This window comes from Falco peregrinus, chromosome 14 (genome assembly GCF_023634155.1).
Source record: "Falco peregrinus isolate bFalPer1 chromosome 14, bFalPer1.pri, whole genome shotgun sequence".
Taxonomy (NCBI): domain Eukaryota; kingdom Metazoa; phylum Chordata; class Aves; order Falconiformes; family Falconidae; genus Falco; species Falco peregrinus.
Window position 1 is genome coordinate 17,027,163 of NC_073734.1, and position 25,910 is coordinate 17,053,072.

Genomic DNA, 25,910 nt, shown 5'->3' on the forward strand with positions numbered 1-25,910 from the left:
ACTATCCATTGATAAATACAACCTTTTATCAGTTAGCGCTCTCCACTGGGCATCCTTAATATGCACTAATAAAACAAATCCAGAAAGCAAAACTGTACTAAGAGGTCAGAATATTGATGTAAAAATAACGCAGACAGCACTTTCCTATTCTGGGAGTGTGTCCAAATCAGATCTGGCTTTGGACTCGTGATGCAGCGTAGATTGAAGCTAAGATCTAACAATGGGAGTTAGAATATTTTTTTATATTTTTGTAACTACAGCTTTTTCATGGGGTAGTATTTGTAATCTAATAAGTCAATAGATTTTATATTTGCCTTGCATTTGCACCTGATACTTCTGGAAAAAAATGTAAAGGTTTACAAGTTTCTAATGATAATTTACAGGTGTGAAAGGCTTTTTGTTTTAAGTCGGGACAGCAATTCTTACACTTTTAAATCAAAAGACAATGGCATAAACTGATTTTTTTCTAAACATTCTATTATGGTGCCTTTTATGTTTCAGACATTATAAGGGATAACAATTTGTTCTTGATGCATCTCATATGGAAGGGTGATGATTTCTATTGTCCATCCACAATATTTGTATGTACCGTGATAAGGTTAATGTGCATTTTTGTGGAACAATCCTGTAAAGCTAAGGAAAGAGGCTTATTTTCAACGTCTTTGAAATATTTCATTAATAACAGACAATCCTTACTTTCAAATGCATGCTTCTAGGTTTGATTTTCCTACAGGTGCTCCTTATAATGGTATTTCAGATGTATAAGACTTCCAAATAATAAAGCACATGTTAAAAAAAAAAAGGTACTAGTTCTCCATTTCCTGTGTCACTGAAGCAACACTTGCTGGATTGCACTATGAAGCATTTAATGGCACGTTCAAACTAGTATTTACTTTAATCCATGAACCTGATAATTAATTTCTGCATCACTCCAATTTATGCACTTGAAATTTGTCAAATTTGTTAGCACAAAGCAATTCCCTGTCAGTGCAGGACTATACATAGAGATGGTCTTAGGCATGTTTTATGCTCATAATTATTTACACCTTTTTATGTAAGGAGATGTAACCAGGAATTAAGCAAGCTAGACTTCTTTCTTCATAAAAAGCGTCAATCAGTCAGGCTGATCAGCTGTGGCCTGAAAGCTTTAGTGAGGGGGTTGTTTGGTATTGTCAGCTGCTTCCTTTTTAAAAAAAACTTATTACGTGGCTTTTATAAGATTAAACTTACAAAGGAACACCATCTTGTCTTTTTGCAGTGACACCTCAGAATGACTTCAGTGGTGTTTGCTTGGTAATTCAAAACAAACTGAAGTTCAGGGAAAGAGAAGTTCGTTCTGCTTCCCTAAACATATGCATATGCCAGCACCTCTAAAGAAAAGCAAAAGCAATCTATTCTCTTCTTCGTATCCAGTATCTGAGTGTTTTCTGGAGCAGAAATGTTTACCTGGGGTTTTGTGGGAATATGCTGTTTGTTTTACAAACAAGAACGTGGTCCGATATAAAATGATTATATTACCAATTGTCAGTCTGATTTTTTACAGCTTTTTTTGAGTGATGTAGTTTGTCCCATCTGGATCAGTAGATAAGGATGCTGCGCCAGATGCATACGGTACAGAAAAAACTATTAACTTCAGGGAGCTTGCCACATGAACCACACAGGCTGTGTGAAAACCACTAGTATTTAAAAACATTATTTAAATCCCTTTTTCCACAGTTCTTTGGTCAATAAAGAATACAGGGTTGATCGGTTGTACAAAACCTGAGACACCCATGCCTCTGGCATGATTTTTATTTGGATGCATATTAATACAGTAAGTTTTTGCAAGGAATTCTACTTTTAAGGATACAGCTTTGGATGTTTTTAGACAGTCAGTACTATGCCTAGCCATGCCTTTCTCATGTTCTGCGTTATGACGTGTTTATTAAATACTGTCTTCACCTGATTGTAATTTACACACCCCGTAACCCTTTGCATCAGGCAGAACAGGTCGGTCACTGCAGCCAAACAGCCAAACCCAGCCAAACCCAGCCAAACCCAGCCGCCAGCTCCGCAACAGGCTCCCCCCGACGGCGCACCAAGGACCCCCGGCCCCACCGGCCCCGCCGCCCCCCGCTGCGCGCCCCGGGGCGGACACGGCTCCCTGCGCCCCACCCCGCGCCGGGGCCGGCAGCGGCCGTTTCACGTCAATTAACGAAAAAACGTAATTAACGAACAAAGCGCAATTAATTGTGTTCCACCGCGAGCACGCGCGTGTGCGGGCGGGTACGTACAGGCCTGCCCAGCGCAGCCCGCCCCAGGGCGCAGGGGCCTGGCGTTGTGCGCGTCCGGCCGTGCCTGAGCCCACCGCCGGGGCTCCCCGCGGTGCCCGCCCTCGCCTCCCTTCCGGCAGGGGCGGCCGAGGCCCCGCGGTGCCCTCCCCCCGCCCCACGGGCCGGGGCAGCCCCCTCCCCTCATACCCGCCGCCACTGAGAGGGCCGGGGCCGCCCGCTCCCGCCGCCCCGGGAGGGTGGTGTCCGCCGGGGGAAGGGAAGGGGAGGGGAGGGGAGGGAGAAGCCCCGCTTTTACTAAAGCTTCCCGGGCGAGGAGCGGCGCGTTTGCCCCGCGGGTGGCAGCCATGCCCCCGAGGAAGCCCGCGGGCAAGCGGCGCAGCACCGACTCGGGCGTGGAGCCCGGCCGCGGGGCCCTCTCGCAGGAGAAGAAGGACCAGCGCATCGCACTCTTCCTCAGGGACTTCGACCAGCAGGGTAGGGTAGGGCGGGGGAGGGACCTCGGGGCTGCCCCGGGCGGGCACAGTGGCGGTACCGGTGGTGCCTGCCCTGCCGGCTGCTTCCCTGCCCGCTGAGGGAACCGCGGCTCCGGAGCGGGGAGCGGGGAGCCGCTCGCCCCGTCCCGTGAGGGGCACCGCGCCCAGCCCGCGCCGGGCCGGCTCCGTGGCGCCGCCGTTCCGGCAGGGGGCGCCCTGGCGGCGCCGGGGGCCGAGCGGGCTGCAGCGCCCGGTGCGGGGCCCTGGCCCTTCCCGCCCGGGGCCGCGGGTCCCAAGTCCGATTATCCCGGGTTGGTTTGAACCCTGTTTTGTAACGCAGCCTGCCAGTGCTTGGGAATCTGTGACACGTATGGCAGTAAAAGCCTGTTTTGTTTTAAAGCCAAGGAGAACATCCAGGAGATGAGGAAGGAGCTGGACTCGCTGCTGCAGACGGCCGAGAAGGCGTTTGCCGTGGAGCTGCTGAAGATGCCGGTTGCCGTCAGGAAGATGCGGAGGAAAGACCTTCTCGGTAAGCGCGGGTGGCCCGCGGCCCCGCACGGCCGGCCCCGCACCGCCGCGGTGTGTGCGAAGCGGGTATAGGGTCAGTGGGTGACACGGTACAGAGCCTGGAGCCTTCTTTTGTGTGTGCTTCTAAGGCTTCTTTATGTGGCTTATTTAAAGCCTGAAGAGAGGAGGCATCATGACAAGGCTGGCGTGTGCTGTGCGTAACAATTCAAGCACTTCTTCCCACCAGAATCTGTGCCTCCAGAGATTTTGTCTTTCTGTTAGTCCCAAGTCTGTTGCTGAGCCGTTCTCATCTAGTTGTTTACCTGCAATGACGAGCAAACATGTTTAATTTTAACCTCATGTTTACGCAGCAGTTTCAGCTGTGGTGCACAGCCAGCATCAGTTCCATGCTCTGGTGAGAACTGATGTTTCGGAATCCACCTTGCAGCTGGAAATTGCAGGGGCCGCACAGAGGCCAAACTGAACTCTTGAAGAACTTTTTACTGTATGCCTTTGCTGAGTATAAATGTCAGTATCTTTCTTGAAAACTTATGCCTAAAATCATTACCTTTCAGCAGCACAACATAGGGGGCTTTTTTTTTCTTTCAATTCAGGTTATATACTGCGTGACTATGCTTAGTATCCTTTCAAAGATTAAATGCAGTGAAATGTACATAAAAGCATTACCTTTCAGCAGCACGACATAGGGTGTTTTTTTTTCTTCTTTCAATTCCAGTTATATACTGCGTGGCTGCACTTAGTACCCTTTTGAAGATTACATGTACTGAAATAGCCTAAGATTTATTGTTGTTTTGTAGGAGTGACTGTCTTAGGCTTGGATCCTGTTCAGATGCAGCATGTATGTTAGCTAAGGTTAACTATTTAGGGAACTGTAATCCTGAATTACTTGTTCAGCTTCATAGCACGTAAGGTAATTATGTGAGTAATTGTATGTAAACGAGTTATACTTTCTTGAGTTACAGACTTGCCAAGAGGGGAGGAAGTGGCTCTTGCTGCTGCAGTGGTAAGTGTGTGTTTTCAAATTTTGTCACAGCTTACAGAATGGAAGTCTTCTCTCCCTGCCGTAAACATTTCAGGCAAATTATTTTGCTTGGCTGTCTGTTTACATAGAAGATGATATGAAAAGGCTAGACAGCCAGCTATGGTGCAGTTCTGAATGTCACCTAAAGCTTTAGTGTCATCTGCTGGAAGAAATCCAGATGTTTCTGAAAAAATAAACTGGTATTTAGCCAATCTCATTTCGGTCACTTCCTTTTATGCCCACTTGGTTCACTGCCTTTTGTAGAATAATATACGTTTACTGGGCAAAAACTGCTGACTTTCCCTTGTTGGATAAATTTTTTTAGACTGACTGCTCTCTAGGAGACGTACCGAATCCAAAACTGGTGAAGACCAACAGCAAAAAAGGCAAGTCAATCTATTAATATATAGCTTGTTTGTTAAATGTTCAGGTTTTGTTGTGTGGGGTTTTTTTTTCCCACTGCTTTGGTCTGAGCATTTATAAAGTGAGTGATAAGCCTGAAGTATACGAGAGGAAAAAGTGTATAGCTAGAAGTACAAGATACAGGTCCCCCAGCATTCAGTGTGGAGGATGATGAGCTATGCTATTGTAGAGGTACTTCAAAACATGAGATAAGAGTTCCTGGCCTTTGGTTTGTCACTGAAAATGGCGAGAAGAGACATATTTAAGTGACTTGTCGGTGCTTTATGGTATAGCAGGAGAGCTATGAAGTTTATCCCGGTTTTCTCATATATTTGCCTTTGACCTCCTGCACACTGAGGTTTCTTAGGAAAATAGTTTCTCTTCATACACCAAAGTATGCAGTAAGAAGGACACTACCACTGAAATGCAATTCTGTTTTGTCTGGGTGTTGAGGGGTTATGTGGTGTCTTTTAATGTGTGTCACAATGTGACGAAGACACATAGTTTGCTTTGAACCCTGTCCCAGGTGAATGACCGTCAGATAGCAGAACCGATACATAGCTGTCGGGGTAAACAGGCTTCAACCAAATCCCTTGGAAGCAGTGTTTTTTGCTCTTCGTGAGATTTTTATTTTCCTTGTCTTTCTAATCTCTATTTCTAGTTAAGGTAACTACAATTGTTGAATATGAAGATGGCAAGCATATTTCTGCAAAGAAAATCTCTAAAGTAAGTTTTTTCTGAACAACCTAACAGTTCTGACCTGCTGTGAACCCTGCTAGGTCCATGAGGAGACAGGCCAGTGGCCTGCTGTTTCTTTGAAAAATCAGTTGGTTTAAAGTCAACAAATTTTAAGTTAAGCAAGGCGAAACTGTATAGTAAGTTAATACCATAATGAAACATGATATTTGAGGTTCTGGTAACTGATTTCACGCAGACTTGCATATGCTGGCATAGTCATTCTCCCTTGACTTCCCAGTAAGTCTTAATGGTTTGTGGAACCATGTTTTGTTGACTTTTTTAAAAAAAAAAACATGCTCAACTTCATGTTTTAATACATGCTCTTCTATATTTGAATGACTTGTGCGTTCTTGTCCACCTTGATCCTTAACCAAATAACACAAGTGTATTAATGTTATCACCTCATACCATCTGTGCAACGGAGTGTCTCAGCCAGACACTGAAGTATGTAGCAATATGACAGCCAAGACAAAAAGATTATATGTGGAGTCACAGGCGTTAATTAATTATAAGAGGGCTTAAAAGCTGGAGGGGTGTATATTAGGAAGGTGGTTGTTCACACGGGACTTCAGTATGGACAAAAACATTCTGACATTATGAAACTCTTGTTTGGAATGTCTATTTGCCATTTTATCGACGCGCAGAACTATATAAAAGGCAGCACTATGGGGCTTAAATGTTCTTTTTCAACCGGGAATTCTTACAGTATAGTTCCCTGGAAATATATTATCGTTTTGCCTTAAAACGCCACTTCTTTTAACTGTGGTCTCACATCTATGTTTTCAGACTTCCAAAACCAAGTCGTTGGTTTCATTGGCCTCTGGTTTAAATAGTGAACTGAACCATCTTTCTAGGTAAGACTGACCTTGATAGCTTATTTAACTCGCCTGAACTTATGAATGCTGAATAAAATGCTTTTCAAATAAAGTAGCTGAGACTTGAGCCCAACGGGAATACAGTTGATAAAGATGTCTTCCACACCACCACAAAACATCTGATTCAGGTTATGAACTCTGAACAAAAAAGCACCCCTAGCTGGGGAAGGGAATGTAGCTGTATCTCACACTCACTGAATGGTGCATAGTTCTGAATATATGTAATCAGCAGAGAATTCCAAACAATACTTAATGGAAGAGTGTATGTCAGGGAAACATCTTTGTTGCTGTGTTAGGACTAATGAATTGTTCTGCAACTTTTCCCTGTCATACATAGCTGAAAGGGAGGTGTCATTAGCAGAAAAATCCACACTTGCAAAAACGCCTTAAAGCTAATCACAGTCATGATGGACCAAATTCAAGTCTCCCTATAAGACCTAATGGCTTAAAAAAATTGGTGGATACCTGCGTGAAAATTTTTTTGAGAAGCTCCTGCTACACCTACAGCTCCAGTGTACATACTTGTACCCACTGGCACTTACTTTGATACATTCAGTTTGTCTTCAGGGAAATGCAATTTAAGTAACATATTGGTGTTTAATGTGCTTAAAAGAAATAAAAAAGAATCTTAGCCAGGTTTAGTTACTTTCTTGAACTGGGATTAGAAAATTATTGGCTCAACAAAATCCATCTGGAGAAGGCTGCTTTGCCTGGGGAAGTCTAACCTTTCAGGTTTTGAAGGTTGCTTTTATTCCAGTATGTGAACACTGGGCCAGAAACACATGCCCTTACAATATCTCCAAAATGTGTGTGGGAAGAGGGAGATGAGGAAAGAATGAGGTAAACTTCTGTCATCGAGATTTCTGTGAACTGAGTTAAAATCCAAAACTGGAAAAAATTTGTTCTCTGCATTCAGGTCAACCACACGGGACAAATATTGTCAGAACTAATCTAGAAAAATGAATTCCTGCTGAAAAAGGAACTTCCCAAGAAACTTTTTGCACACTCACATAGAAGGCTGTGGATGTTCCCTTAATTATACCCAACTTCGGTATTGCAACCCTCCCTCACCTACTAACTTAATCATTCTTTCATTCTGCTACGGTGGTAGGAGGGTTTCACGTGTATATATACTAGATCTGTCACGGAGCACTTCAGCATTCTGTAGTCCACCTTCTGTCCATCTTCGTCCTAGCTAAACTTTACAGTAGAAGTAGATGAGGAGGAAATGGAAAAAAAACCCCAAAACCACACAAAAAAACCCCAACAAACAAAACCAATAACCTCTGTGTTGTTATTTTTTTTTTTTTGTCTGTTCACTCCTCTGCAAATGTGACTGAGGCCATTCTCTTCTGATTGCAGTGCCGCAGATTTCAAAGCCACAACAAAGGTATCCAAAAGGTAAGGGGTTTTTTGTCTTGTTCTTAAGAAATAAATTTGTTAAATACCAAGACACTATGTATCTACATTAATACCAATCTAGATGGTAATTAATCATCAATCTAGATTTAATGGATCTTCTTGGTCTGCCACTAAATTTGGTTGTGAGGATGTGAACCAGTCACACCTTCTGCTTTGAGTGTTCACTTATGTTCTCATGGAGGTACAGGGCTTGGTGTCATAACTAAGCCAGTTTAAAAAAAACCCCAAGAGATTTGGAGTGTAAGTTCTATTCCCACTCACTTTGTTTTTTAAAGGTTTACAGCTTAAACTAATACTTGGAGCCCAAGTTTGATTAAAAAGTCATACTGCTGTGTTCTAAAAGCCAGAAACAACCCCCCAAAAAACCCCAATCAATGAGAGTCATTATAATTTCTTTGCATATTGAACAGTTAAGGTTTTCAGTTATTATTGTTTCCCATACTCTACAGAGTCTGGTTTTGGCAGAAGTAATCAGCTGAAATGAGGGGTTAAAAAATTTAGCAACAAATGGGTCAGGAAACCAGCAAATGGCTTCGTTTCACCTTGGCCTGCTATCAATGTCAGACTAAATTTTTATTTTTTAAGTGGAATAAGAACAATTGTACCATGAAAGAAACTTAGGAATTCTGTATGGCATTAAGGCATGCCCTGTACCTCTGAGAGCCAGCAGCTTTGGTAATTCTTGGTATCTCCCTCTGTAGCAGACAGACAGAGCACACATCTTATCTTAAACCCTGAGGCATGAAGTTTCCTCTTTCCAAAACTGTAAGAATTCACTGTTGATATTGGAGGGTGGATATTATTGTTACCGAGTGGTCCAAATGTCAGCTTGCTCGCTGGCCTGTAACACAGGGTTATGAGGCTACTATAGTGTTTCAGGGTCATAAAATGTTACTCAGTGGTGCTAGTAAAAGCTGCTGGTGGTTGGATTTCACGTAGTCTTCTGGTAGAACTGGAAAAATTTAAACATTTAAAAATTTAAACAAATGCCCTTCTATAAGGTGCGTTTGCTTCATGCTTGAAAATTTCCTGCAGAGCAACATTTTTTTTTTTGTATTCTAGTGCTGGATTACAACAGACTGTCTCAAGAACTGTACCTACCAGTGGAAGAGCTCAAGGAATGTTACCAAGAAGTAAATCAGTACCCCAAGATAAAACTGTTCCATTTGTAAACATTCCCCTGGCTGATGGAAAGGTATCAAACTTTTTTTTTAAAAAAAAAAAAGAACAACCCACCATTTTCAACTTAAAGTAGTTGACAAACTGTGACTAGTCTGATAGTGATAGCTTTTGCCATCCCTAAATGAGTTGCTGTTAAAACAAAAAATGGTTGCTTAAGTTCTGCAGCGTAGCAGGGAAGCACATGATTTTCAGAAAAGCTGGTCGTGCAAGTAAAAACTTTCAGAATAGTTTTTGTCTTAAAACTGTTTGTCTTAAAACTGTTTTTCTTCATGTTTAGACTCTTTGTATGGCTGGTGGAGAGCTCCATAATATTGATGTGCAACTACTAAATCAAGATACAGTACAGCATATTCATAACTTAGTGGTAAGCTTAAAACTATTAGGGTTAAATTTTCAGACACCTAGTCTCAGGTTTTCACGTCGGGTACTGTCATGAATGCAAATTCTAAGTGCTTTTAACTCTTCTGATGTTAAGCCTAAATTGATTGGCATAAATTGGAGGGAATAGGGCAAGGGAGGAGCAGGGAGGGGAGAACTGCTGCACACAGCGTGTAAAAGTTAATGCACTTAAATAAGCATGTGCAGTTTGGTAATTGCCTGGGAGGTAACAGAAACATGAATTCTTCCTTCTAGATGGCTCTGGTGTCCCTCTGTCTCATATTCACAAAGGCTTACGAAGCTACAGCTATGTTTCGATTCTTGTTACAATCTCGCTATTATTGTATGTCCCTTGCTGAGTAAGAGCTATACTCCTGTTAATTCTCTGGTGCAGTTGAACAGGAACTGCCTTACCTTTGGTTCAGGGAAGTAAATTGTTGGGAAGTGAAGTTGAACACAACTTTGGAGCACATAGTGCCTGACTCTTCTCAAGATCAGTGTACCTGGGCTTCTGGTGAAGTCATGTGCAGCACCAGCAATCTGTCTAGACATAAGAAATATTAATCAGTTTACAGTCTTTTAGATGTCAATGCAGCTATTGGAGTCAAGCTAAAGGTGTGCAAGCTGTTTTGGATTTTATAACATGGACTTGCCTCTGTAGGTAGACGGTGGAGGGGAGGGAGCGCTTGCTCACTGCTTGCTTTAACAGTAGTGACTTTTTCTTCTGAGTTCTGTTGGTTCGCTTGAACTGAAATGAGTTTCCCCCCCCTTAGAGTGAGCTGACTGTACTGTGTGGAAAGGCGACAGCTAAACCAAGTTAACGGAACTGCCTGGTGCCTTCAGAATATTCACGCAAGGTCTTGCCTGCTGCCTCTCAAGTGTTTAGAGAATGTCTATAATGTCTTAATAAAGTTGTATACTGCCCAGTAAGTGGTTTTATATAAAAAGCTTACAATGTGATGTGTGTTATTAAATTCCTGTTACCTCTGTGAAGGATACAAAAGCGGAACAAAATTCTACTTTTCCAGTACAATGAACAGTAATAGGTTGTGTGTAGGCAGTAAGTTTTAACTGATATTCTTAACAGGACACTCTGGGTTTCTTTACATAATTAATTGTAAGTATAGAGCTCTTAATGTCATTCTTCCATGCGTGCCAAAGCAGAATGTAATGTTGGTTTATTACTCGTGTTTAGTCTTCCCGGTATGGATTTCAGCTTAATTCCAGAGTTAAGATTCAAGGAGATCAAAGTTTCTAAATTCTTGAATAATGTTTCAAGGCATGCAACTTACGTTCTGTGTGGTATATAGGGATCTGACACAGAAATAAAACTTCCTGTGCTGTGACAGGACAGCAATGTGCAAAATGACAGGTTGTAACCCAGACTTACTGTAACTTGTGGTGTCAACCTGATTTTTCTAGTAGTGATATACTTTGGAGTAATTTGTAGGAAAGGTTTTGACATCCTTGCAGGTAACTATGTCAGTCCAGCAGTCACTCTGCTGTGGGCGCTATTATTATGCATGTAGTATTTTCAGGACTTGAGGATGCACTTGGATTTTACTCGGCCAGTGGTGATTTCAATTAAAGTGTTTTCACTGTGGTCAAGGATGGTATGAAAGACTCCCACATTCTCAAAACTAAAACATTAGTTTAAAAATGAAATGTAGATTAGTTTTTCTTCTGTTCTGCTTCCACCTTTGCTTGCTTGAAGAAACAAAGGTCATAAGTATGACACAAGGAAAAAAGAAAGCTTTCCAAGGCATGGGAGATGACTGCTAAAGAATGTGACTGCACTTCACACTTCTGTTTGCCTGAGGCTAGAGTGGAAGGTTATGGATTAATAAACAAATGACAATTTTTCTATTGCATCCTGTTTAGAAGGCTGAGGAATGCTGCATGTTAACAGGTCTTTGACATGTTTCATATTTTTTCATACAGGAGTAGTCTTCCACTGATTAATTCCAATTTCTTTGCAAACCTATTTTTCTGAAGAATATAGGCTCATCATTGATGTGAAAAAGCTGAATCTCTTTTTCACTGTGTCTTGTAAATAAGAACGTTGTGAACACCTTGGTAAATTAAATGCAAACAAGAGGACAGAGATTACTTTCCACAAAAGTCTAGGCCGGTTTTACTCCCTGCATACACAGAAGCAGCTATGTCAAAAAAATAACCTAGAGAGGATTTCTTGCATATTTTTTTTTTCCTTTCACGTTCTTGAGGCCAATAGTGAAGATGTAAGAAAGTGGCAATTAAAAACTATTCCAGTACATTTTCTTCTTGCCCCACCATACAAAATACTCCTTTGGTTATAGTACCACCTTTAACAGAAGTAGTTAAGTTGCAGCTGTTTATTACTGAGAACACTCAACTAATGTTTATCTGGTTACAGGATAGGTCAAGTCACATTGGCCCACTTAAAGCATTAATAGCTAATGTTAAGCATTAAGCTTCAGCAGTAAACTACTGAAGAATTAGTAACTGCAGTAGTATGTTACTTGCCACTTAAATATTGAAAGCAAGACAGTAAAGACTGAATTATGTGAAGTTTTTCTACGCTACAAGTTTGTGAAGGGATACCCTCTTACTGAAGCAGGAGATACACAAGGGCAACTCTCAGGAAGCAGCCACTCATAGAAAGATGCTGCTGTGTGGAGCCTAAATTAACACAATCTCAGGACTGAAACAGAACTAGCCTAACTCACACTACAGCATGCTCAGCTTCCCCTCCACCCATCCATCCTTCAGCATGCTGCCCAAATCATTACCACAACTCCCTTCCTCTAGAACCCCTGAATAAAAGCAATCCTAAACTATGGAGATAAAAGCAGCAGATAACTGTTTTAATTGTTGAAGCATTGGAGGTTAAGATGACTGCCGCCTTGGAGAAATTAATCAGGAGAAAGGACCAGTATGTAACCATGCCTTCAGGTTGCTTTTCATGAAGTTTTAATAAATGAAAATAAAAGATTCACTAGATGAGAATGCCACAGCATAAGTCATCAATACTGAAATACAGGTCAAACAGTATTTATTCTTCAGTTTTAGAGTCTGTAACAAGGATGTTCAGCAACAGTCAAATGCCAGTGCCTACCCAAGTACACAGAAACCCTTGGAGTTTGTCCCTCCAACCTCATTGGTAAAGCATCAACAACTATCTGAGCAATTATTAAACAAGTCACACTTCAGATTTGTAAATAAAAAGTAGAGGCATCTTTCAACTTTGTCACTTCAACAGGGAGAAAAACCTTACTATAGAGAAGCAGCTTACCAACCAGAGTTCATGCACAGTCGCTTAACATTGTAACAGAATGCTTAGATAACTGTACCCAATAATTAAATTTAAGGTCACATTTGTGCTTTGTTGTGGTACTTTTTACCAAGTAAAAGCATATAAAAAGGAACAGAACTGAAGCTGGAGAACTTAAATGTCTTAATAGTCTAAATGAAAACTACTGGACAAGTAACAAAACCATCTACGCTTAGTATGTTTCCAGGTAAAAAACTTTTTGTCAAGTACAATACTCATCTCATTGTCTTTACAAACTGTGTTAATTCAACCACAAGTTGCCAGGCATAACATTCATTTTTACAAAGTGGTTTGTTGTTTTTTTTTTAACTGGAATTACTTCTCTGGGAAGTCAGACTGAATCAGGCTTTGAACTGGATTCAAAAGCCAAGAGAAAGACACCATTGTTTTGGGATTTAATCATCTTCCTTTAAAAGGTTTTGTTATCTTCCGATTGAAAGCAGATACCCTTATGTTTTCTTCATACAAAAGGGACACGGCTGCAGCCTTCCCCATGCCCATTTAGGCATATCTCATTTCAAGAAAAACTTTTTTATGTGGCACGCAATTGTTACCTAACTGCTACCTAGTCTGAAAGCAGCTCCAGCCTCCCTGTTTACAAAATGTCTACCATCTACATAACCTCTTCATACACAGAATAGTTAAAGCCACTGGAAAATTAAGAGTTACAAGGCAAAAGAAATATATTATACACCAACTGCTTTTATTTAATTTCAGAAACCGTTCACAAGATGGTAGAAAAAACTTACAACCACTTCTAATTCAGTCTTCCATTGTTCCCAGTCAGCTCTAAACCCATTATGTGCAAAGCCCATTTACCATGCATCTAGATGATAGATACAGGCTATGAAATTCTTTATTCTACTTGTAGCAGCTTATGCAGGTGCAGCCAAATACCAAGCCTCAGGACAAATTTTACACAAACTTTACAATGTAGAATTTGAATTTAAAATATGGAACTTAAAATCTACACAAAACTGGTAAAAATCAAGCACAGATACGAGGACAAACTTAAAACCCATGTGAAAAGGATTCTCGTCTTCCTTTCAAGTGCTTTATTCTGCTACACAGTCAAAATGAAGATGTAAGCTTGTGGTTAGTTTAAATTACACTCTGTAGATACTATAGACCAATTTAAAAGTTACACATACAGCAATAGATGTCCATTGGTTCATCTGGATTACTTACACAATCCAGCTGGATTGCTGAAAACAAGTCAGGCAAAATTTGAAAGAAAATCCTTGTGCAACTTTTTAGACAAATGTTTACTGATGGGCACACTGTACCCCAGGTCCATGATGGCTGCTTTCTTCATCAGAACTATCATTATAAGCTTCACGTCTCTGGCCACCACCTGAACCACGAGTGGTATCAAATTCCTGAAGATCCACCTCTTCTGCGTCACCAATTACATTGGGAAATTCTGGTCTAGCTGGCAGAAGATCTTCAAGTTCCTGCGCCAAAAAAAGAAGCATATTCAGTACTGCATCTACAACTGCTAAATCAAGTGACCATTTTCCGACAACATCAAGACCTCCTCTCAGAGCAGGTCTGGTTTAGAAGTCTAAGCTGATGTAAACCTTGAAGTGCACACTCATTCCAAAGTATCCAAAGTATTTTTATCAACTGGAAGACAGCCCTTAAAGAAAGCCAACAGCTCCACATACCATCAACCAAAAGTGCAATCAGTAAATACAGTTGCACTCTGAAAACTTATCACACAGCAGCAGGAAGATGCTTCCTCCTGCCCTCATCTGCCAAACAACTGCATAGCTCTTACATACAGGTTCCATAAATTCATATTCCAGTGGGTATTTTCAAGTCACATGTTGCCCATAAACAACGTTAAAAGAACAAATGGACCTGCACCTAAATTTAAGCACTGAAAGCAAGCATAAGGTACAACACACACACCTTGCACACGCTGTTAAATAAGACCATCACATTTATCCTTGAAAGACTACTTACTGAAAGCTTTTCTGGGCTAATCCAGTTATTTTCAGGAAACTGAACGTCAAATTTAATGTAGAGATCTCCCTTCTCAAAAGGATTGCGATACTGTGGCATTCCCTCGCCTCTGACTACGCGAACACAACCTGTAATTCAAAAGGAAGCAAGCTGGAGAGCGATGCTTCAGAACAATTCTTTCTCTACACAATTCTCTTCATTTCTCTAGCCTAGGTTCAGTTCACGGGACAACAAGAATGAGATTAAGTGTTAAAGAACCACAAAAGCATAGTCAAAGTAGTCCTTATCAGGTCAAGTTTACCTGGCTCAATTACTTTTCCAGGAGGATATTTAACCACAATTTGACGTCCATCAAGGTGCTTAAATGTGAACTGAAATCCACACAGTGCTTCAACAAGTCCAATCTTGTGCGTCATATGCAAGTCATTCCCATCCCGCTGGAACACCTATAGAACAGAAACAGGAGATGCCTCTTCTAGTACCATGATCGTATCTCCACCAGACTCATTATTTACACTTCACTATTATTTATCCTTAAAATTCAGTGTTAAAGCAACAGCTTTTATACAAAATTTACTTGATTCCGTTAATTCAAATAGCTTAATATGCTTGGAAAGTTTGTGCATGATGAGCGTCATGTAAGATAAAGACAAACCACAGTACCTCATAGTATGTAAAGTTCAAATTAAACAAGAAGGCCTGTATTAACAGCAGTGCTGCCTTACCCTCTAGATCTTCCACGCAAGTGCCATCGTTTAACCCCAGCCAGAAACCAAGCACCACGCAGTTGCTTGCTCACCCCCCATTCCCAAAGGATGGGGAGTAGAATTGGAAAGGAATGTAAAACTCGAGGGTTGATATAAGAAGAATTTAATAATTCAAAGAAAACAGGAGGAACAAAAAAACCCCCAAACAGTAAAACAATAATGATGACAATAAAGAAAAGGCAGAAAGGGAGAGGAATAAAATCCAAAAGGAAAAACAACCAAACCAACAAGTGATGCACAATGCAGTTGCTCACCACCCACTGACAGATGTCCAGCTAGTCCCCAGGCAGCGATCTCCAGGCCCCAGTCAACTCCCCCAGTTTATACACTCAGCACAACGTTCTATGGTATGGGGTATCCCTTTGGCCACTTTGGGTCAACTGTGCTCCCTCCAAATTTCTTGTGCCCCTCCAGCCTTCTTGCTGGCAGGGCCTAAGAAACTAAGTTGTCCTTGAGTTGGTATAAACATTACTTAACAACAACTAAAGACACCAGTGTGTTATCAACATTGTTCTCATACTAAATCCAAAACACAGCATTCTACCAGCTACTGAAAAGATCCCAGCTGAAACCAGGACAACAAGCAACCTATAAACAAAACTTAAAACACTTTGACACTACTTCCCCTGCACTGGAGCACAACCCCCCCACACATGTGTGTTCCTCAACATTAAACTCGTTAGCTGAAGCAGATACGCGTGATGACTACCTACAGCAGGGCTTTGATCAATTAGTCCACAGCTGTCAGTAAGTGATCTTTAAGCCCTATCATTCAGGATTCTTAAGCAGTAAATGTAAGCTTTATCCACTGGCAGAACCATGACTCCCACCTCAAGGGAAATTTTACGAACACTAAAAAGTTTCACTAAAAGTCAGTCTAGTTTTACTCACTAGAACACAAGGTACAGTATTTTTCAGCATTGTTAATACTGTAAATCTAGATGTAGTTCATTAGAAGACTAAGAAGGGGCATCCACCATCTGGAATTTGATGCTGTCATGCACATCTGACTGTTCTGTATGCTTACAGGCTGCTTCTCCATTATCATTGTCAAAATCAGCTGCGATGCCACTTTTCAACCAGTATTGCAGAATAAAGTGTAAAAAGCTACACAAAACTGATCAACAACTAGCAGTCCTTGACACAGCTTTGAAAAACTTACAAAGTACCTAATTTTTAGATAACCAGTGTTATATCCTTAATATATCACTGGAATTTAAATATGTACCCAATACTATTCTTTGTCACAACGGAATTTCTCCCCCCCCGCCTCCATTCCATTCAACATTTTTTGCAGAATGTAACACACAAACTATTTCTTACTTCATCATAGTAATACCTGTCCTTTCCAAACAAAAGCATTCAAAAATTAAAAAAGCAGTCACCTCAACTGTCCTGAGTTTTAAATACAGAGAAAGATTAATTGCAATATTTAATTCACAAGTGCAATGTATATACTCCAGAAGACACTAAGCATAAGCCTTAAACTAGTATGAAATAATAACGTTCCTTTGTAAAGTGAATTAGTAACATCACCATTCTGTGTTTTATTGCCAGAACCACAGTAGCAGAAAGAGAAAGCACCGTCTGGGAATTCTAAGAATTCCCTGCCATGTCACAAGACATTGGGGGGGGAAGAAAAGAAAAGAAAAGGAAAAGAAAAAAAACCCACAACCAACACTTAGCATTTTGTTAGCATCACAAGCAAAGCAGACAGAAGTTAACATCCTGAATGGCTCTTTACTGTCTGCTGTACCAAAGCCAACCTGAGCTTATCTGAGAAAGCTACCATTAGCACTAGGAAGCACCAGAATCTGCATGTCCTCTGGCTACAGACTTGCAAATTTTTTTCTGGCTCACCATGAAAGCCATGTTACTGGCTACAAATCTATTGAAAGCTATTCACCATCTCTCCCAGAGCTGCAACTATATGAATGATTTTAAAATGAACAGCCATCCTATCACTTCAATATTAAAGACTAGGATAAAAGGCATTTAAAATACGATCTCAAAAAGCATTACCTCATTCTCCTTTTCTTGGAGTAAGAGGACAATATCACCCGGTTCCACACCTGGAGCCTGATCTGCTTCGCCACTGAATGTAATTCTTTGCCCATGCTTCATGCCTTTGTCTACATGGACTTCAAGTATTTTTACCTCTTTGATCACCTTCTTCCCTTCACATTTTTTACAGCGGTCTTTTTCATTAATTACTTCACCTGAAGAAAGACACAAATTTTGAGTTCAGGTTTCCGTATCGTTGCATCTGTTTCTGAAGAAAAACTATTTTGAAGTAAGCTCAAGAATTCATGCAACACAACTAGTAATTCAGATGTTGCTTTATGAATTCCTCACAAGAGAAAGCCAGGCTCAATTTACGCTACCTGGGAGAGGGGGGAAGTAAAAAACAAACAGGAGCTGGGGAGGGAATACAAAGCTAGGCATAACCTTCAGAGCTGTCTTAACAAGAACTCTGAAAAGTCAAGAGTGCTTTAGAGAAAGGCAAAACAAGACTTTGTCTACAGCTTCTAGTGCTTCTTAAGTCTTGAACTGGCTCCAGTATCCTTACCACTCAACTTACTACTCTTAAAAAAATTTAACAACCTACTTTTCCATTCCTTGTTACGCTGGAGGACAGCAGCCGTAAGAGAAAGGATGAAGCTAAACCAAACTGAAGCATCTCCCTCCCTTAAAAGTCAGAACACAAATTTCAAACTATTTAAATGAATTGCGAAAGTTTAGTTCCAGTTATTAACAACAGTAAAAAAAAGGATTACCGGGTTCTGTTCACTGACAGCCACATTTTCCAGTATACCACAACAAAGTACTATGTAAATGCAGCCAGTAGAACCAGAGTCTGGCATACAAAATGCAGCTGGTCAAATCAGTTTCATTCAAGAGCAATATACAGTTTTTTTCATGGAAAGGATCTAACATTTTCTGGCACATAAGGCATTTCACTTTTATACTCTGAAACTGAATAGTTTTTCACACTGTCCATCACCTCCAGCAAGGCAATTACTTTTTTGAGCAAACTGAATGATGACTATCCAAACTGGCTTCAGTTCTCTCTTCTACCTCACGTTTGTTCGTTTTTTTTCCAAGTAAGCTATTGTCTTTGTACACAGTAACTAAAATATTAGGCCACATGCACTGTACAACTTCAGTACTTATTTCCAACGTTGGTCTAAGTGCCACAAGCAGATGGACTTGACCTAAAATTTTCAACTTGCCAGCTTAAACCACCTTTCAGTGAAACAAAGCATAACATCACGATGCAGTTGAAACTACTAAATATGTAGGTTATGTAAACTGAAAACAAGACATTCTAAGACAACACGTATGAAATGTTTTGACTAGTCAAAAAATACAACTCTAATTTCCAAGTACTGTGAAGAGTAGAATCATCCACAAGGTGACGTTACTGCTGTGCAAACTGCAGAGGATCTGGAAAGGAATCACGTGAAGTGCAGATCACGTGCTGAACTTGTTCCCCCGAACGCAACCTATTCAGCAAAAGCCATCATCTTAATTTGAAAAGTTAAAATCCAACTTGAGGTTTCCATTCTTAACCTAAACCTGTCTTTGGATATTAGAGGACTGCAAAAAGACTAACATCACCTAAAACACAAAATCTTGGGGTTTATTTTAACACAAGCGTAATAGCAATAAGCAATATTCACATTTAAATTTTTTAAAGAACAATCAATCCCTACTCTTCAGGCTCCCAGGCTGCTTTTCAGTACATTAAACACTGTAAATCTTGCTGCTGTTCCGAGTTAAATGATTCCTCCACACAGACATAAGATTGAAACCCAGCTGACTAGATGGGAACAACGCAGTCCTGGCTAAGTCCCTCCTAAGATTCAACTAGGAAGTTAGACCCAACTAAATGCATTTAGTAACACAGAATAGCTTGGCCTACCTTCTCCATTGCAGTCAGAGCATACAGACTGCATCTGCTGAACCATTCCAGGAGCCAGCTGTCTGATCATGATACGTACACCTCTACCCCGGCAAGCATTACATTTCTGAACAGCTCCGGCCTTCCCTCCCTGCCTAGAATAGAAAGCACGAGTTGCACGAAAAGTAAGGTTTTCAGAAACATATGACAAAAAAACCCCTACATCAGTAGGTTAACATGCCTAACTGCACTGCCAATTATAATTAGGTTCTCTCCTCCCCCCTTCCCCCCTAAACAAAGCCCTTGAATAGTTCCAGTTCCATCAACAGTATCATTCAAGTTCAACAATTTTCTAGTCTGAAAGCAGGCTCCAGTAAGTCAAATACTGATAAAAATCTGACATAGGAGATGCTTCATTACACTACACGCCAACAAAGCAACCAGAGAACTCAAAAATACAAACTTACCCATTACACGCACTACAAAGGACATTCTTGCTAAGCTGTAGTTTAGTTGTCTTTCCATTATACAGATCTTCTAAAGAGACTCTAAAAAATAAAGCATTTCTCCTGGGTTATCATTCGACAACTTATTTTCCCCATGTAACTAAAATACTTGCCTAGGACAAACTAAATAAACCCAAATCTTCATAAAAACTCTAAATCTGCTATTAAAATAAGATTTTAAAGCACAATTTTAACTTTCACAGTCATTAAAAACTATTCCATACATATGAATATACACACGCAATCCTGAACATAAACCAGAGAGGATTGCTTGCATTTCTCAATAGGAAATAAGCTGATCCAGCACGTTAGTTTTTATTATATAGTGATAAGTTGATTTTTTTTTTCCAGTTGTAACCAGGCAGGTGATAAACAAACCTCTCTAGACAATATTTACATCATGCATACCTAAACATAAATACAGAATACTTACTACTCTATCTACTGTATTGGGCTTTCCTCATGAAATAGTGGGGAGGATTTCGCCACTTATTTCTTTACATTTGTTCCTGCTTCAATTTTTTTTTAGAACCACTAGAATACACTATCGAACTCCAATAATTTTCATACATTGATACTTCATGAACACATTTAGTGTTTCTCCTAAAAGCATGTTAGTAGACAGAAATTTTAATTCAATGTATTGAAAAAACAGTTGCCTGGCATCAGTGTTTACAAATAACAACAAAACCAAAGCTAATTAATAATACAGCATGCAGTACTAGCTACTAAACTAAGCAAGCATGTAAAAGTAAACAGACTTCGCTAAGCAGTTCGCCAGCCTCAGGAAAGATACGCCTTAAGGACTTCGAAAGGACCTGCTCAGCAGGCAGAAAGCCAGTCACGATTGCAAGCAAACATGTATAAAACAATCAGATGTTACACCCAAGCATCGCTTAAAACAAATCACTAGCAAAACCAAACCCGCCACACACACACTTTTCCATTAATTATGCAGTTCCAACTTTAGTTGCAGCTGGTGTCACGCTATGAATCCAAGTCAACTTAAGTCTTTCCAGAGCCTTAGTACCTCTGCTTCCCTGAGAATCCAGCTGACGAGTAATACTTGGTTATTAAATGTGTTTTCAGATTAGAAATTCCAAACATAATTAAGGAGCAAACCCAAGGAAAATAATGCTAACAAAGTATATACGGGCTAATAACCAGGCAAAGCAAAGTATCAGGTAGTCTGCAACACAAACCAATCATAAGAAGTAACTCAAGAGGACTGCCTTCTGGGCTACATACTACATGCAAACTGCAGAATATCTCAAGTGAGAGGCATATAAGGAACATAAACCACCAGAGTCAGGTACTGATCAGGAAAGCTTGAAAGTACAAATTGTAGTATCAAGGTACTCACTTGAGCGGATGCATCATATCTTCTCCTCTTCTTCTACCATTACGACTTCTACTCTGACCACCCATGAAATTGAACAATCCACCACCAAAGATATGGGAGAAGATATCGTCCATTCCACTGCTTCCACCACTACCTTCTCGAAGACCCTGTTCTCCATATCTATCATATAACTCACGTTTCTCTGGATTTGACAATACTTCATAGGCAAAGCTTATTTCTTTGAACTAGAAATGGAACAGAGTCAAAACAGTGCATGATAATTTAGAACTTCAAGGGAGCATTTTACTACTGTTTCTTGCCCAGCATGAACAACCATTTCAGAAAGTACGGTTTTCCATCCTTATTCTAATACGCAAGACTTAAAAGTCAGGCTTGGGCTTCGTTGTGCTACCTCTTAAAATGAAATGACATTTTATTGCAAAACTTCATTGACTTTGTTCTTTACTGTGCCTAGCGTAAGACAGTTTTCTTACAAACAAACAAAATCCAACCGAAGAAGAAACCCCCCAACTATGCAGTACTGCAGTAGCCAGCAGGCAACACCCCCCCCCAGTTGCATACTAATGGAAAAGACTGTGACATACGTTAACGTATTTTAAGTGCCTAACAATTGAGCAACTTACTAAAATGTGTATTAATATGGTTGTCCTCATAACAAATTCATATATTTTCATAGTCATCCCTGCTCGTCTCTTAAGCAACCATCAGAACTTCAGTTCTGTTAAAGAGAACCCGCAGAGTCAATTTAAATGACTTTTTAAATTGCTATTAGCATAACAAATCAAATTCAACTTCCCAGATAGTAATTTGTTCTATGCTGCAGCAGTTTCAAGAACCTCCACATATACATTTTTCCAGTTTGGAAAAACTTGGAAGACTTCTTTTTCAAATACCTACATTGATGTCAATGCCAGCTGACATCATCTCAACAGATGAAGAGAAGCAGTTCTTCCCTCAGCATCACCTTCTCCACCAATTTGACTCAGCCAGCTGCTGCATTTTTTCCACAAGGTACAGTGGTAGATTTGAGATTGGGAAGAAGTAGACAAGATAGGGTTCCCTCTCACAGCTGTTTTTTTAACAACTTGTAACAGCAAGCCCTTAACACCTGTATTGGGTTCCTTGGATGCTACCCTAATAGCAAAATTCAGGAATTAAAATAAAATAATTCTTACTTTGTCGCCTGCATTTGGATTCTTATCAGGATGGTACTCCTTGGCCAGCTTTCTGTATGCCTAGTTGAAAGAGGTAAAAAAATTAGTTTAGATTTTGATTAATCAGTTCTTTTCTGAGAAACTCAAGTAGCATCTTCTGGAAGAAAGAAAAACCCTAATAAAGCAAAGCGAGAAAATGAGTGGTTTTAAATCACCCATACATTCAAGTGATACACAAGACATTCTGACACTGCTATATGCATAAATTAACTACACTTGGACTCAAACACAACTATAGCACACAATAGCTAGAACTAGTTTTCCTGCTTATCTTCATTAACTCACAGGAAGAATCACACTGGACCTTCATTAAAAAGACTTACTCTATAGAAACCACTCAAAACCTACAGTGTGACAATTTAAGTTTCAACCCATTTGTCTTTCGCTTCAATCACAGCAATGCATTAACAACAAAATGGCTGCCTCAGCCTCTCATTCAACCCTATCTGTCAATCCTCACAATAATAATTTTATTCTTCCTACCTATCAATAATGGGAGATTTCATCTCACTTTGAACGAAGTATGTGAGTAACATGTGTAGAATGTACAGATAATAGGTTTTACTGAAATTCATTATTCTAAAACAGTAGGAGGAGTAAATACAGCCAGATGTCCAGAAGAGATTTTTCAGAACGCCTTTTTTTTTTTTTTTGACTACTACCTTGACTCTCAGGACCATTTTTCTACAGCAGTACCTCATCTGATTTGCTTATACTTTAGAGGATCAAAGCACATAACAGGACAGACAGAGACCTTTCCTACAGAGTGTTTTTGACAGGAAGGACCTCAACTCTTCCCCCACTCCACCTCAACACTCTCCATTAACAATCAGGGGACAGACATTAATAAGTTACATGGCACACAGTCTTTTATTTTTTCAATTATACATATAAAAATCTACAGTGATGCAACTGCAAACAATTGGAACACTGGTTTTCAAGAGTGGATTCTTCAAAAGCTCTGTTTCTGTAGAGCCAAGCATCTAAACTAGCTCTTTAGAGCTACATTAAGAGAGCTTTACACACAAAGCTTTATAGAGATCACAATTTTCCATTTTGTACTGGAACAAGGAAGATTCCTTTTTTTGTATCTGCACAGTTACTCCTCTTCACCGATTATCTGGAAACACTCCATATTTCTGCATGCAATCAAGAAATAAAAGTTTGATAAGGAACTAACAAAACAAACCCAGAACACTGATATTACAAGCCGAATATATGCTGAACCACAGCACGCGTTAAGAACATACGCCACAGGTCTGGTAGGACAAACCACCCATCAGTAACAAAGCATAATCTTCCACAAACCTACACATTCTGTAATTATAATGACAGATTTCCCCCTACGTATTTCAAGGAGTGTAACCAAGTAAAACACCTAACAGAACAGTGAACTGAAAACCTATGTATCATTATCTAATCAGGAAAAAAGAAGCCTGCACGGCGTTCTTTAAAAAGAGAAAACAGTCATGTCTTTGCTGATAACAGCATTCCAGTTTAGCGCAATTCTTAGGGACTACCCAGGGTCCAAAACAAAGCTACTACTCTTTATGTAATCAGAAACAGATCCAGATTCAAGGTCTACACTGGCACCATATTGCAACTTCAATAAAAGTTAATTTAACTAATCAGTGATAAAGCCTGTTCTCTTGGCCCGTTTTGACTAAACTATTACCTATTTGTTTTCACTTTCCTGCACTACTATATAGGTTAAAACATGAGATTAATAAAGCATCCGTGTAACCTCTCAGTGACAATAAGATATAGATGAACTTCTTTCTGTTAGACAGTGGAAAACTTTACATTCCAGGGTAAATCTAACCTATGAGCAACACAGGTTATCCGAATGGCAAAACGCTGTCAGTTCTTCATTCTCACAGGACACAGAAAACTTTTAAGAAATGCAGTAAGAAAAAAAATATTCTAGTTGATCGCATTGGGTATACAGCATTATCTTCTCACCGCACGCTTTCCACCTCTTAACGCTATTTCGACACTGCAATTGCCTATCCCTGCACAAATTAGGCTACCGCATGCGTGATGGGTAACTCCGAGCTGCTAATACCAGCACCACCCATCAGCGGAAGCAGGTCACTGCTAGTAAACTGGCTAGTTAATTATCCCCCCTCACGTGTAAATGGGCATCGAGCGCTTTGAGAAAAACGTGGTTGATGCACGACGGAACGAAAGGGACACAGAGAACTGTCGCACCGATGACCCGGCTCCAAGTTTTCACCTTGCTCCTTTGTTTACCTTACCTTGCGGCTGCGGGGCCGGGGGGATCGCACACACGGGCAAAGCGGAACCTCGCTGAGGCCCACACGTGGGGCAGACAATGGCACCGCTTAGAAACTACTGGTCCCTCACGAGGGTTTCTACCCCCAAAAAGCCTTTCACCGGCCGCAGCGACCGCTCTGCGCCTGCGGGGGCGAGCCGGGCCCCGCCGGCGCCCGGAGCCAACGCGGGCCCCGCCGGCGCCAGGGCCCCGGGAAGCACGGCCGGGCCCCGCGGCTGCCCCCTCCCGCCGGCGCCCCCTCCCCCGGGCCCTGCCCGCGGCCTACCCCGCGCCGGCAGCGCCCGCCCGCAAGCCAGGCCCCGGCGGCGCGGCCTACCCCGGCGGGCTGCGGCGGCACCGGGCGCCTGTACCGGGCGCCCTCGCCCGGCGCCGCACCCTTCCCCCCCGCAGGCCGCAGCCAAGCGGACGGGCGGGCCGTCGCCGCCTCCAGGCCGCGCTCCCCGCGCCCAGGACCTGCCCCCAGCTGCCCTCCCCGCGCCGCCCGCCTCGGCCGTCCCGCGGGGCCCTGCCCGGCGGCCAGCCCGCCCCCTCCCCCGCAGTGCTGCCGCCCGGTCTCCCCGGGCGCCGCCGACGCCCTTCCCCCGCACCTTCTTCAGCTCGTTGTCGGAGGCCCCGGGCGGCACTCCCAGAATGTCGTACAGCTTCGTGTCGGCCACGTTCGCCATGGCGGCAGCGGACGGCGGGCGCAGGCCGGAACGGGCCGAGGGGCGGCGAGGGCGAGACCGGGAGCAGGACGAAAGCCGCCGCGACGTCACGCGCAGGCTCCCGCGTCACCGCGCCGCGCCGCGGGAGGAGCCCGCCCGCCCCCTTCGCCCTTCGCCGGCGCGGCCCCGCCCCCTCGGCCCACTTCGGGCGCCTGACCCAGTTCCGGCGCGGCGCGGCAGGGGGCGCTCCTGTGCGGGGAGGGGTGCGGAGGGAGGCGGTGCGCGCCGCCGCCCGCCGCCGCCCGCCAGCGCCGCGCGCGGGAGGCGGGAAGAGGCGCTGAGGAGAGGCGGGAAGAGGCAGGATGGATGCCTGCGGGCGCGGAGGCGCCAGGCTGTCTTCCCCGGGCACTGGGGGGGGGATAGATCCCGTTTTGACGTTTATACCATCGTTCCGGCAAAGAGGAACGTCGCACGTGAAAACAATAACCTCAGCTTTCCTCCCTGCCATTTCGGAGCCCCAAATTCCACCACCTGTGTGCGTGCATCCCCAGAGGCCTCTGCCTGGTGTCGTTTCTCCTTGCTCCTGATGTACGGCACTGAAGTTTATGGGGCGAGGGGCACCCACCTGCTGTCTAACCTCAAG

The 25,910-nt window shown here is 42.1% G+C and overlaps 2 protein-coding genes across 3 annotated transcripts; one reads left to right on the forward strand and one right to left on the reverse strand.

Moving 5' to 3' along the window:
- Window positions 1-2,539: 2,539 nt before the first annotated feature.
- LOC101913422 (borealin-2-like) lies at window positions 2,540-10,218 on the forward strand. 2 transcript variants are annotated; one of them, XM_055818440.1, is made up of 10 exons: window positions 2,540-2,747; window positions 3,147-3,275; window positions 4,237-4,277; window positions 4,621-4,681; window positions 5,359-5,423; window positions 6,222-6,289; window positions 7,673-7,711; window positions 8,795-8,927; window positions 9,192-9,278; window positions 10,066-10,218. In XM_055818440.1, the coding sequence occupies exons 1-10, from the start codon at window positions 2,618-2,620 to the stop codon at window positions 10,111-10,113; spliced, it is 801 nt and encodes a 266-aa protein (XP_055674415.1). In that variant the 5' UTR covers window positions 2,540-2,617; the 3' UTR covers window positions 10,114-10,218. The 2 variants fall into 2 exon arrangements, with proteins under 2 accessions (XP_055674415.1, XP_027637374.1); XM_027781573.2 differs by lacking the exon at window positions 2,540-2,747 and adding an exon at window positions 2,955-3,057.
- Window positions 10,219-13,287: 3,069 nt separating this feature from the next.
- On the reverse strand, window positions 13,288-25,406 carry DNAJA2 (DnaJ heat shock protein family (Hsp40) member A2). Its single transcript, XM_055818439.1, has 9 exons — window positions 25,211-25,406; window positions 22,289-22,348; window positions 21,114-21,337; window positions 19,712-19,792; window positions 19,266-19,399; window positions 17,363-17,559; window positions 14,875-15,019; window positions 14,574-14,701; window positions 13,288-14,059 (listed from the first exon to the last, which is right to left on the reverse strand). The coding sequence occupies exons 1-9, from the start codon at window positions 25,286-25,288 to the stop codon at window positions 13,871-13,873; spliced, it is 1,236 nt and encodes a 411-aa protein (XP_055674414.1). The 5' UTR covers window positions 25,289-25,406; the 3' UTR covers window positions 13,288-13,870.
- Window positions 25,407-25,910: the final 504 nt, after the last annotated feature.